The 13,891-nt window shown below is 52.1% G+C and overlaps 2 protein-coding genes across 3 annotated transcripts in view; one reads left to right on the top strand and one right to left on the bottom strand.

Annotated features, from left to right (window-relative positions):
- The window catches only part of bop1 (BOP1 ribosomal biogenesis factor), a 159,873-nt gene extending 154,133 nt beyond the window's left edge, over nucleotides 1-5,740 (top strand). Inside the window, exon 17 of the mRNA XM_052015971.1 lies at nucleotides 4,522-5,740. Coding sequence (XP_051871931.1) covers nucleotides 4,522-4,675 — 154 coding nt within the window. The 3' untranslated portion in view covers nucleotides 4,676-5,740. The remainder of the gene's footprint in view (nucleotides 1-4,521) is intronic.
- The window catches only part of mroh1 (maestro heat-like repeat family member 1), a 91,891-nt gene continuing 83,612 nt past the window's right edge, over nucleotides 5,613-13,891 (bottom strand). For both annotated transcript variants that reach the window (XM_052015969.1, XM_052015968.1), the window contains 6 exons: nucleotides 13,356-13,544; nucleotides 11,686-11,841; nucleotides 10,411-10,545; nucleotides 9,650-9,752; nucleotides 8,180-8,245; nucleotides 5,613-6,897 (listed from right to left, as the gene is read on the bottom strand). In XM_052015969.1, coding sequence (XP_051871929.1) covers nucleotides 6,815-6,897; nucleotides 8,180-8,245; nucleotides 9,650-9,752; nucleotides 10,411-10,545; nucleotides 11,686-11,841; nucleotides 13,356-13,544 — 732 coding nt within the window. In that variant the 3' untranslated portion in view covers nucleotides 5,613-6,814. The remainder of the gene's footprint in view (nucleotides 6,898-8,179; nucleotides 8,246-9,649; nucleotides 9,753-10,410; nucleotides 10,546-11,685; nucleotides 11,842-13,355; nucleotides 13,545-13,891) is intronic.

Here is a 13,891-nt window from a genome sequence, read left to right on the forward strand (position 1 = left end):
CCTTGGGTTTATATATTGAAGCAAAGCGTACAAAAGCAAGTCATTGAAAGTGAATCTTGGGGCTCTCTGGGTGTGGTGTCCAGTGTCACACAAGGGATGTTTTACTGAGGGACTTCAGTTCCCTGGAGAAGCTGGGGTTGTTGATTAGAGCAGGGAAGGTTCGGGGGAGATCTAGTGGAGGGGTGTTGATGGACTGAATGTGGAAGTGCACTGTGGCAGCAGGGTTGGTGACCACAGGAGGCAGGCGTGCAGTGATTGGCTGAAGAGTATGTGGGGCGGTGAGGATGAATATTTACTGAGGTGTTTTGATTTGGAACATGATGCTGATTTCTATATGGAAAGGACTGGTTAAAAGTGAAAGTAATTGAAGGGTTACAGACTGACTGGAGAGCTGTACCTGAGAGCCAGTACTATGGGCTGAATTACTTGTTTCACACCAAGTCCTGGTCCACAACAGTCCCCCTCTTTCTATAGATACAAGAGACTACAGACGCTGGAACCTGGAGCAAAATCCTGCTGCTGGAGGAACTCAGTGGGTCAGGTCGAAACATCGACTGTCCATTTCCCTCCATAGATGCTGCGTGACCCACTCTCAGGCACAGCTCTCCAGTTCCTCCAGCACTTTGTTTATTTTAGCTCCATTTGTGTACTTTCCTCCCTCTGTCCCCCTCCTGCCTGCGTCTTCCCTTTGTCGGGAGGGGCTAGGTTAGTTTGACATGTGTTGATGCAGAGTGACCTGGGACTCCTTGTGTCCACATCACTGAAAGTTATCATGCAGAAATAGCAAGCAATTAGGGAGCCAAATGGTATACGAGTCTTTATTGTGAGAAGATTTAACTACGAGAAAGACATAGTTGCACTAAAACATAGGGCTTTGCTGAGACTGCAATAGGAACATTATGTATAGGTCTGTTCTACCCACGGAAGGGTATGTTGCAGCAGCAGACGGGAGGAGCCAGCAGCTTTCTTTTAAAGTTGTGTGATTGGCTAAGTGTGTGGCAACTCATTCCAATGAAAGGAAGGTAGAATAGAGTGGCCATTGTGAGAGTGGGCCGGTGCAGGAGTGAGAATCTGAGGCTTTGGCTCAAGATGTGTCAGCGAGGGGGCACAGGTGAGTAGCAGGTGAAAACAGGTAAGGTTTTTATAGTAGCTAAATAAAAAGACACCAAATTACAACGTTAAATAAAGTAGGGATGCAGGATCAGATGATGTGTTGTAGCTGCATGCTGTGGGAACTGGTGGACCCCATCTGCAGCAAGTGTTGGTTGCTTGAGGAACTCAGGCTCAAAATTGATGACCTGGAATCTGAGCTTCGAACACTGTGATGCATCGGGGAGGGGGAGAGTTACCTGGGTGCTGTGTTTCAGGAGGCAGCCACACCCATTAGATTAACTGCTTCAAATTCAGTCTGTGATCAGGGACAAAAGGGTGTGACTGCGAGTGAGGCAGGTAGGGGGATCCAAGAGGTAGTGCTGGAGGAGCCTCAGCCCTTGAGCTTGTCCAACAGGTCTGAGATTCTTGATCCCTGTGGGAATGAGAGTGGGGGCTGGAGGAAGGATGAGCAACCGAACTGTGGCACCATGGTTCAGGGAGCCATTCAAAAGGGGAGGGGGAGAGAAATGTAGTTGTGATTGGGGATAGTATAGTCAGGGAATAGACGCAATTCTCCGTCGCAAGGATCGAGAGTCCCAAAGGCTGTGTTGCCTGCCTAGTGCCCGGGTTTGGGACACCTCATCTGACCTGCAGAGGAATTTGCAATGGGAGGGGAAAGATCCCATTGTCGTGGTCCATGTGGGTACCAAGGAAAGAGGTTCTGCTGAGGGAATTTGAGCAGCTAGAGACTAAATTAAAAAGCAGAACCAAAAAAGGTAATAATCTCTGGATTGCTACCTGAGCCACGTGCAAGTTGGCGCAGGGTCAGTAAGATCGGAGTTAAATGCTTGGCTCAAAGATCGGTGTGGGAGAAGTGGGTTTGAATTTGTGGGACATTGGGGAAGGAGGGAGGTGTTCCGATGGGATGGGCGGTACCTGAACCACGCTGGGACCAGGGTCCTGGCGAATCGCATAACTAGGGCTCTAAACTTAAATAGTAGGGAAAAGGCAATTCTGGATTTGGTGTTGTGCAATGGACCAGATTTGATTAAGGAGCTTAAGGTAAAAGAACCCTGAGGAGCCGGTGATCATAATATGATAGAATTCACCCTGCAGTTTGGGAGGGAGAAGCTAAAATCAGATGTATCGGTATTACCTTTGAGTAAAGGTTACTACAGAGACGTGAGAGAGGAGCTGGTTAAAGCTGATTGGAAGGAGGTCCTAGCAGGGATGACGGTAGAGCAGCAATGGCAGGAGTTTCTGGGAGTAATTCGGAAGATGCAGGATCAGTTCATCCCGAAGAAGCAGCAGCATTCTAAAGTGAGGATGAGGCAACTGTGGCTGACGAGGGAATTCAAAGGCAGCATAAAAGGAAAAGAGGGTATACAATATTGCAAAAATTAATGGGAAGCTGGAGGATTGGGAAGCTTTTAAAAACCAACAGAAGGCAACTAAAAAAGCAATAAGGGGAGAGAAGATGAAATATGAACGTAAAGCTGGCCAATAATATAAAAGAGGATACCAGAAGTGTTTTCAGATATATAAAGAGTAAAAGCAAGGCAAGAGTGGACATCGGACCACTGGAAAATAACACTGGAGAGGTAGTAATGGGAACAAAGAAATGGTGGACGAACTGAACAAGTATTTTGTGTCAGTCTTCATTGTGGAAGACACCAGCAACGTGCCAGAAATTCGAGAGAGTCGGGGGCAGAAGTGAGTGTAGTCGCTATTACTAAGGAGAAGGTGCTTGGGAAACTGAAAGGTCTGAAGGTGGATAAGTCACCTGGACAGGATGGACTACAGCCCAGGGTTCTGAAAGAGGTAGCTGAAGAGATTGTGGAGGCATTAGTAGTGATCTTTCAGGAATGGTTCCAGAGCACTGGAAAATCACAAATGTCACTCCACTCTTTAAGAAGGGAGGGAGGCAAAAGACAGGATATTATAGGCCGGTTAGCCTGACTTCACTGGTTGGTAAGATGTTAGATAGGTGGAGGGGCAGGTAGTGTTGAGGAAGCAGGGAGTCTGCAGAAGGACTTGGACAGTTTGGGAGAATGGGCAAAGAAGTGGCAGATGGAATACAGCGTAGGGAAATGGTAATGCACTTTGGTAGAAGGAATAAAGGCTTATTCTGTTTTCTAAATGGGAAACAAATTCAGAAATTGGAGGTGCAAAGGGACGCAGGAGTCCTAGTGCAGGATTCCCTGAAGGTTAACTTGCAGGTTGAGTGGGTATTAAGGAAGGCAAATGAAATGTTAGTATTCATTTCGAGAGGACTAGAATATAAAAGCAAGGATAAGGCGTTGGTCAGACCACATTTGGAGTATTGTGAGCAGTTTTGGGTCCCATATCTAAGGAAGGATGTGCTGGCATTGGAGAGGGTCCAGAGGAGGTTTACAAGACTGATCCTGGGAATGAAAGGGTTAATGCATGAGGAGCGTTTGATGGCTCCGGGCCTGTACTCGCTGGAGTTTAGAAGGATGGGGGGGGATCTCATTGAAACCTACCAGATACTGAAAGGCCTGGATAGACTGGACGTGGAGAGGATGTTTCCATCGGTGGGAGAGTCCGGGACCAGAGGGCACAGCCTCAGAATAGGATGTCCCTTTAGAACAGAGATGAGGAATTTCTTTAGGGTGGTGAATCTGTGGAATTCATTGCCACAGCTGGCTCTGGAGGCCAAGTCATTGGGTGTATTTAAAGCAGAGATTGATTAGGTCCTTGATTAGTAAGGGCATCAAAGGTTACGGGGAGCAGGCAGGAGAATGGGGTTGAGAGGGAAAAATAAGGGCCTAATTCTGTTCATATGTCTTGTGTGGAATAGGGGGAGGGCAAAGGTTCACTGGCAGGATTCCGGTGGCGGGGTGGGGGAGGAGATGTCCAGTTAGGAGAGATTAGGCCAAGTTGGGCAAAGTGGTTACGTGACATGAGAGCAGCACTCATGAAATGTACAATGTTTGTAAGGTGCTGGACGGAGTAGATGTGGGGATGTTTGCCCAGCTACAGTTTAGAAGCTGGGGTCACAGTGCCATTGCAAGGGCCTGGATGTTGAGGACAGGCAGGAAGTTGTTTCACCACAGTGCTGGTGAATTTTTGTGTTGGATGGAGGCTCACCCAGTGAATATACAAGACTGCAACAGAATGGTGTGTATTAAAGGAATGGAGTGATACCAGGTTAGGGCAGGAAGTGGGATTGAGCTGAAAGATCGGGTATGGCCTTATTGAATGGCCAAGTGAGGGGCTGTAGGTTGTTCCTGGCTCGCTGGGGATGTTGGATGTTGCACTTGGCCTCGTCAGGCGCAGGTAGGGAGAGGGGCAGCTGCCGTCCAGGGAGGCTGCTACACTTGGCTGTGCTGCCTGTGGGAGGTACGGGCCAACCCCAGGACTAGAACTGGGAGAAACCTTGCATTGAAATCTTCCTGTTGCTTGCAGCGACCTGCTCCAGAACCCACTGATCGCGCCCGTGAAGCTACTGAGGGGCCACGAAATCACGCGGGACCTGGGCGTGCTGGACGTCATCTTCCACCCCACCCAGCCCTGGGTCTTCTCCGCGGGAGCAGATGGCACCATCCGCCTCTACACCTAGTGCTTCCCCCCCAGCACCAGCTCCTCCCCCAGGATGTTCCGACTTCACAAACTCATCTGCTCTTGCCCTTGTACCCGGGGGGGGAGGAGGGAGAGAGACGGGACTGGTTAATGGGGGGGGGGCAGTAAACGGCTCAGAAGACCAGGAGCTGGATGTGAGGCAGTGCTGCAGCCCTTTCCTCAGTTACACAGGGACAGACGGACCCATCCTGCTGTGTGTCTTCTCAGGATGCACCCTCACAGCCATGGACAGAATCTTCATTTCACAAGTGGTGTACACAGGCCTGAAGTCACTCCTGCCTTTTGCACACAATGCAGCCCGTTTGCTTTCACTGACCTTAAACTGATGGGAGTGCTACCCGTCCTTGGCTGGACACTACTGGTACGTCACACATGGCGCAGCGAGACACCACAGTTGCCAAAATGTGGTTCTGATTAAACTACCCTGAGTAAATCCACTGAAATGTTTCCGTTAAACACTTTCTAGAGCTCGTGCCTGTTTCAATAAGCAGAGTCTGTGGTGGATTCCAGCTTGCCTGAACCCTTGAGGTTGGAAGATTCAAAAAGGCACCAGAGTCTGACTGCAAATCCCTTCCCCTCCTGCCAGGGTCAGAGACAGGAGGGGACTAATGAACTTGGGCCACTCTCTCTCTCTGCAGAAACAAACACCCAAACTGCCATCTTTGTGCTCCCAGGAGCTGAGGTTACTCCAGTTTCTTCAGGTTATTTGCCTAAAGCTGATTAAATAAATTTCAATTCATCAGCTGCAAGAGCAAGTTCACGTTGTAGCCAAAACTAACTGTGAACTGTGGCTGTAAGGTGGGGTGAGGCTCGTGTGTCAACCCTGCTCGGGGCAACAACTTCAGCCTCTCTGACCTTGAAGGTGTGAGGGCTGCAACCATCTGAAATGTCAGTTGATGAGAGCACAAGACACACACTGTTTGTGAAATGAATATATTTAGACCAGATATACATTTTAAATCTTTGTATAATTTGTCCCACATATTTTCTGATTTACATTGATGCTGCAATCAGCCAGTTTATTATTAAAGATATTTCTGTACCATCTCTTGTAGATTCAAACTTTAAAAACCACACCAGGTAAGTAGAAGGCATCTAATTTGTAACAGCTCCAAGAGCCAGCATGGCTGCTGATAGGTCAGTCAGGGCAAGCGAGCAAGCAAATGGCTTGGTAGCAAGGGCACTCTCTCCAGCGAGTGAAATGCCCTCTGGTCCATTTGTCTGGAGCTCCCATGTGAGCCCCCTTCACCTTCATGTGCAACACACAGCAGGTACATTGGGCCAGAGATCAGGGAACCATCCCTCTGTACCCTCACCATCTCCTCCTCACTCTGCCTCTCCAGTGCGGGTAAGCTCTGGCGCCTGTTCCCAGCAGCTCTCAGCTACTCACCCACCCCCAGGAGAATCCAGCTTCTGACCAAGGTACCAACTGGAAGCCTCCAGTTCCGTTCACAAGTAATCGTGGGAGCCAGGCTCCACAATTAGCAGCAGGGGCTGGATGGGTGACTTCACTCAGGACAAGGCTGCAGCCTGTACTGATCCCGTGGTTCCCTGGTGGATGAGCCTTGGGAATGGGCACCAGTACCAGCCCACAAGGACATTTTATACCTGAGAGAGACCCAAAGGCATTCCCAAGCCATGAAGAGAGGGCTGGGAAGGAAGGGGGCCCTTTCCTGTTGGAACACAGGAACCACTACAGGCTACCTCAGTGCCTGAGGATGGGCAGTGGACTCATCAAACAGGCCTGTGGCCTCTCACTCCATGTAACCTGAAGCAAGGATCACATGATGACACCTCCCTCACGGCCATCTCAGAGGGACAGGTAGTGTAACTCCCATAACCCTGCGGCGGGGAAGTGGGGCATTCTCGGCAGCTGGGACAGATTCAGCTTCCTGGGTTTGTACCAGGACCGAACCTACAAGCTGCCGTTAACAGGCTATAACTCTGTCCCCACCATCCCCACTCACTTGGGCAACCACCAGAATGGAGCAAAATGATAACATTTGGGTCATTATGTAATAACTTCAGTCGAATATTTGGTCTGGGCCACGGATTGTCCAACCTTCCCTGCAGAGCCATCACCTCCAGGCAGGGGCGGAGTCGGCCTGGTCCCGGCCGATCAGAGTTCGTGGAGGAGGCTGAGTGCCTCGGCTGCCTTGATCCGGACACTGGGCACCCCGTCCCGCAGCAGCATGACGATGGCTGGGGGAAGAGAGACGGTGTTACATGCTTCCCCAGGCTGGATGATATCTCTGTCGCTGCAAGAATTCGACGCCACCTCCTTCCCCCTTCTGGCTCACTGACAGCAGGGGTGAGGGGGCTGCTGGTCTCACACCCCTGGACAGTGACACGGGGGGGGGGGGGGGGGGGGGAAGCTGTTCATTCCACAACACACAGGGGCACGGCTACCCGCACTGAGTGAGCTGTGCTGGGGAGGGGAGGGGAGGGGAGGGGAGGGGAGGACAGGACAGGACCTATCCAGCTGCCGGAAACATTAATTCCTGGAATCTGTCCCAAAGCCCCAGGGGCAGGGTGTGGGGGGGGGGGGGCAGGAGGGGGAGAGAGGGGAGGGGGAGAGAGGAGAGAGAGGGGGAACAGGGATGGGGAAGGGAGAGGGGGGTGAAATGGGGGACAGGAGGGAGAGCGCGATGGAGGGAGGAGGAGGAGAGAAAGTGGGGGTGAAGCTTAAACGCCGAGCCTGGTCCGAGCCACCTCCTACAATGTTTTCAGTAGCTTGTTTTATTACAAATTTGAGAGAACTTTCATTTGTTCTTCTGGAGGAGCATCTGTACAGTAAGTGAAACTTCCTGATTTATTTCACCAATCTTTGTCTCTGTGCCTCCCCACCACAGCTCACTGGTCTCAGCAGCCCCGTAAATCAGCCAGCCCATCCTCCTCCTCCCCAGGCACCTCTCAATTAGCTCACTGACAGCAGGAAGCTGCCCCGAATCCCTCACCAAAGGCACAGGTTTGCTCAGCGGACTCAGACCAAGTCTGTGCTCTCACTCTAACAGCTGCACGTCTGCCACACCTCCTGCACCAGAACAGCCACAGGTCAGGACACGGGGCTGTTTATTCACCTGCACGGTCCCAAGGGGGAGCTTTACTCTGCATCTAATGTGTACTACCCCTGCCCTGGGACTGTGTAATAGGACTGTATAAAGGGAGTTTCATTCTGTCTAACCCATACAGTGGGAGTGTGTGACGGGACGGTGCAGAGGGAGCCTCACCCTGCGCCTGACCCCGGGAGTCTGTGACGGGACGGTGCGGAGGGAGCTTCACCCTGCGTCTGACCCCGGGAGTGTGTGACAGGACAGTGTGGAGGGAGCTTCACCCTGCATCCAAGCCCCTCCACCTGCCGTGCGAGCATTTGGTGGTAACACCAATGACTTATTTTAAGAGAAACACCATGGACAGACAAATTACACTAACCCCCCCAGAGAAGCAGATGTAACCAGGTCAGGAAGCAGCTGAGATCACTCACCTCCACACACATGCTCCAGGGAAACTGACTGAAGCTCGGTCTGTGACAGATTCCCCAGGAGGAACCCTGGGAAAACACAAACATCAAACCACTCTGATATCACCCAACACGGGAGCATATTCACTGCAGTCTCCAACTAACAGACATCCCTTCCACTCTGGGGCATCGTACAATGCATGGGCAGCCTCACTCCTCACCCCCCGCAGAGTAACATACCCAGAAGTGAAATACAGGCTGGAATCTAATCAGGGGTTTAGTTGGTTATGTAGAGAGTACAGTGTCTGTGCTGATCACTAGTCCCATCTCCCTGCACATGGTCTATCTGCCTCCATTCCCTGCCTGTTCATGTGTTTGATATGTCACCAAAGACCCTTCACAAATTTCTACAGATGTACGGTGGAGAGCATTCTGACTGGTTGCATCACCACCTGGTACGGAGGCTCCAATGCACAGGGTCGCAAGAGGCTGCAGAAGGTTGTAGACTCAACCAGCTCCATCACGGGCACAACCCTCCCCATCATCGAGGACATCTTCAAGATATAGTGCCTCAAGAAAGCGGCATCCATCACTAAGGACCCTCACCACCCGGAACACACCATCTTCTCATTACTACCATCAGGGAGGAGGTACAGGAGCCTGAAGACCCAAACTCAACGGTTCAGGAACAGCTTCTTCCCCTCTGCCATCAGAGTTCTGAATGACGCATGAACCCTACCTCGTTATTCTTGTCTTTGCACTGTACTGCTGCCGCTAAACAAATTTCACGTCGTATGTCAGAGAAAATAATTCTGATTCTGCCTGTCTAAATGCCCCTTAAACATTGCTGTCATATCTGCTTCCACCCCCAGCAGCCCGTTCCAGGCACCCACCACTCTCTGTGTAAAGCACTCGCCTTGTAAATCTCTGTTAAACCTTCCCCCTCTCACCTTAAAGCTATGCCCTTGAGTATTTGACATTTGCACCCTGGGAAAAAGTCTGTCTACACTATCTGTGCCTCTCATAGTTTTATATACTTCCAGTAGATCACCCATCAGTCTCTGACACTGGTAGTGGATAGCCTAGCAGTGAGTTACAGATTGCAATGTAATGCAGTTGCAGTTACCTGGGACGAAATCTGTGTACAAAACCCTGAACCCACTGATTTGATTCCAGCCTGTTACTCATTCTGGGATATCTGGTATTCTATATTTGGACCCTCCAACCCCTCAGTTAGATTCCAGCCTGTTCCTAGCTGCCTGTAGATCCAAATATAAATGAGAAACACGATGATGCTGGAGGAACTCAGCAGGCCAGGCAGCATCCGTGGAGAAAAGCAGGCGGACAACGTTTCGGTCAGGACCCTTCCTCGGGACTCTCCCCCTACCACATGACACCGAGTACCTGTAAACATTGCTGCTTGGTTCTCTGGCGTTGGTGTTTGTGTACCAGGTTACCTTCACAATGGTCACTTTCCCTCCAAGGATGATTTACCTGTGAACATGACAGCATTTCCTCGAATCTCAGGCCTGGTGCTTTTGAAGAACGAGACATTGCCCATGATGTAGAAGTTAATTTTCTCTGGGAAACTGCTGATCTGCAGAGGAAAAAAATTCAAATGGGATCCTGTACTTTTGCTTGTGTGTCACAACACCCAGGGGACATTCCTGTGGGTGGGTGACTGGGCTAGGGTCCAGCGTCACAGGTGCATTCAAGTCTGCAGGATAGACAGGTTGTGCCTGTACTTCAGAGAAGTCACTAAAACATTCAAGAACTGAAGGGGGCCTGACAGGGTAGATGAGATGTTGTCCCTAGTGGGAGAGTCTCATACAAGGGGATGACATGATAAGGGAACATTCATTGCAGGCCAAGGTTCGTAGAAATTTCTTGTCGCAGAGAACAGTGAATGTCTGAAATTCTGTTCCGGGGGTTGCAGAGGATGGATCATTAGATGGGTTTAGAGTGGTGGTAGATACATTTTTGAAAAATCGAGGGTTGTGGGGCACTGGCACAGAAAGGTTGCAGCTTGGGGTAGGTCAGCCATGATCGTATTGAATGGCGGGCAAGCGAGTGGCCCCCTCCTGCTGTGTTGTCAGATGTAGCAGTCACCGGCAAGACCAGCGTTTATTGTCCTTTGACTGCCCTTGGGGTGGTGTTGGTGGCCCCTGGGGTCCGTGTGACTGAGGGATACCTGGGTGATGAGGGACTGTACAGAGGCAACTCGTGGGGCGTTTGCCACCGAACAAACAACTCACAATATGTTTGGCCAGATCGTTGATGAACTCTCCATAGTGAAGGTTTGCCTCCTCTAGCAGGTGCTTCTGAAACATCGCACTGACGTTGTCCGAGCCCATAAGAGGGCCGATCAAACGGAGGGCAAATTTACAGGCCTGCAGAGAGAGAGAGAGAAGGGAATGAGTGGCAAAGAGCTGGCATTAAATTATGGCTCTCAAAGTACTTGATGCATGTTCAGTAAAGCTCACTCCACACCGTCCCATCCCACACTCCCAGGGTCAGACACAGGGTGAAGCTCCCCCCGCACCATCCCATCACACACTCCCGGGGTCAGACACAGGGTGAGGCTCCCTCCGCACCGTCCTGTCACACACTCCCAGGGTCAGACACAGGGTGAAGCTCCCTCCGCACCGTCCCGTCACACACTCCCAGGGTCAGACACAGGGTGAAGCTCCCTCCACACCGTCCCATCACACACTCCCGGGGTCAGACACAGGGTGAAGCTCCCTCCACACCGTCCCATCACACACTCCCGGGGTCAGACACAGGGTGAAGCTCCCTCCACACTGTCCCATAACCTATTTGCTTATCCACCATAAGGCCATAAGATAATAGCAGCAGAGTTAGGCCATTCAGCCCATCGAGTCTGCTCCACCATTCAATCATGGCTGATTTTTTTTTCCAACCTCATTCTCCTGCCTTCTTCCCGTAACCCTTAACCACCCCCCCTCCCCCTTTACTAATCAAGAACCGATCAATCTCTGCCTTAAATACAGCCAGTGACTTGGCCTCCACAGCCGTCTGTGGCAACGAATTCCACAGATTCACCACCCTCTGGCTGAAGAAATTCCTCCTCATCTCAGTTCTAAAGGGACGTCCCTTCATTCTGAGGCTGTGCCCTTGGATCCCGGACTCTCCCACTGATGGAAACATCCTCTCCACGTCCACTCTATCCAGGCCTTTCAGTATCTAGTAGGTTTCAATGAGATCCCCCCTGAACCCCATAAAGTACAGGCCCAGAGACGTCAAACGCTCCTCATACGTTAATCCTTTCGTTCTTCCAGGGTCAATTCTTGTGAACCTCCTCTGGACCCTCTCCAGGGTCAACACATCCTTAGATACGGGGCCCAAAGATTTCACAGTAGCCTGGCTCATGTTTGCTCAAGGAAAAGGGTGAAGGCAGGAGGGCAGAGGTCACTATCAAGTCATCCAGAGCCATATCCTCCCCCGCCGCACTCCCCATACACATCCCCCCACTTCCGGAATGTCTGGACCCTCCCTTCACCACCGGCTACCTTCACCACCTCCTCGCTGCTGTCATTGAGGTGAAGCAGCAGGCTGACCAGGCTGGAGTGGACCTGCTCCAGGAAGTCGGCCTTCGACTCTCCATCTCCAAAGCGGGACAGGTTCCCAAAAACTGTGAAGGCTGCAGCCCGGACCCTGTCCTCGTCCTGTGGAGAGAGGGTAGCATCAGCACACTCACCAATGGCACCATGGAGTTAAACGACAAGAAACAGGCCCTTCGGCCCAACCGGTCCATGCCGACCAAGATCCCCACCTAAGCTAATCCCATTTGCCAGCATTTGGCCCATATCCCTCTAAACCTTTCCTATCCACGGACCTGTCCAAGTGTCTTTTAAATGTTAACAATCCTGCCTCACCCACTTCCTCTGGCAGCTCGTTCCATATACTGACCACCCTCTGGGTGAAGAAGTTGCCCCTCAGGTCCTGATTAAACCTCTCCCCTCAAACCTATGCCCTCAGGTTCTTGATTCCCCAACCCTGGGAAAAAGACTGTGTACATTCACCCTGTCTATGGCCCTCATGGTTTTATACACCTCAACAAGGTCACCCTCATTCTCCTACACTCCAATGAATAAAGTCCCAGCCTGTTCAACCTCTCTATAACTCAGTCCCGGCAACATCCTCGTGAATCTCCTCTGCACTCTTTCCAGTTTAATGGCATTCTTTCTACAGCAGGGGGACCAAAACTGGACACAATATTCCAAAATGTAGCCTCACCGATGTACAACTGCAGCGTAACATCCCAAATCCTACACTCACTGCCCTGACTGATGAAGGCCAGCGTGCCAGACGCCTTCTTCACCACCCTGTCTACCTGTGTCGGCACTTTCCAGAAACCATGTACTTGGACTCCTAGGTCCCTCTGTTCTACAACGCTCCGCAGGGCCCCACCATTCACTGTAAGTCTTCCCAAAATGCAACACCACGCACCCGAGTCATAGAGTTATACACAGAAACGGGCCATTCGGCCCAACTGCTCCATTCTGACCAAGATACACATCCAAGCTACTCCCATTTGCCTGGGTTTGGCCCAGAACCTTCCAAACCTTTCCTATCATCTACCTGTCTGAGTGCTTTTTAAACATTGTAATTCTACCCACCTCCACTGCTTCCTCTGGCAAGGGAAGGTTGAGGTGAGGGAGCCTCTCACAACCTGTGGGTCAGGGGGATAGGAGACAGACTACCTCCCCCACACAACCAGTCTCCATCCCGGCTGGCGAACCTCAGAAGCCGTCATGCGATGACGTGAAACTCAAGAACTCTGGCAGGGAGTACGGGCGTGGGTGGGGTGGGGTGTGGGCCGAATGGGGGCAGACAACAGGCCAGACACATGTCAACGAGCCGGGTACCTGTGCTGGGGTCTTCATTAAGGAGAGGAACAGGTACTGGGGTCTGCAGGCAACCGTCGGGGCACACAGGAGGGTCAGGAGGGTAGAGGGGGACGATTGGTGGGTGGGCCACACTGGGGCAGATGCCGTTCAATGCAGCGAAGTGGGGGTCTGACCCCCCTGGACCCAGTAACGATCGAGCTGAGGGTGGTCAAAGTGCAACCAGCTGGACACTGGAGAGTTGTCGAGAGTGAAGGGCTGGACGTTGGGGAGGGAGTCACACAGAGCTGTGTGCCAGTGACTGGCCCCATTACCCCTCTCCCGGTCCTCACCTTTTCGAAGAAGGGCCGTATGCGGAGGGCGATGTTGATGAGGATGGGCTGCACGTTGTTCTCCTCCAGCTGGGCCAGCACCTTGGAGAGGCCGGACATGGACTCCAGGGTGATGCGGTCATCGGGGTCGTCCTTCTCGTCCATGCCCGCAATCATGGCCGACAGCAGGCGGGTGGAGTACTTGTGAACCTGTGGGGTGGGGACGGGCCTTGGGTCAGTCCCATCCATTGCCCCATCCAGAGCTGCCCCCACCCCACCCACAACCACCCCCACCCATCCCACCCCTGCCCCATCCAGTCACCCCCACCCAACCACAGCCCACCCCTCCCCACCCATAGAGCCACCACACCACCCACAGTCACCCCCACCCGCAGCCCTGCCACCCCACCATCCCACCCACAGTCCCCCCCACCCACCACCCCACCCACTGCCCACCCCTCCCCACTGGGTGGAGTACTGGTGAACGTGGGGTGGGGACGGGGCCTGGGTCAGTCCCACTCCCCAGCCTGTCCACAAGACCCACCCCTCCTCACCCA

This window comes from Pristis pectinata, chromosome 5, assembly GCF_009764475.1.
Source record: "Pristis pectinata isolate sPriPec2 chromosome 5, sPriPec2.1.pri, whole genome shotgun sequence".
NCBI classification, from domain to species: Eukaryota; Metazoa; Chordata; class Chondrichthyes; order Rhinopristiformes; family Pristidae; genus Pristis; species Pristis pectinata.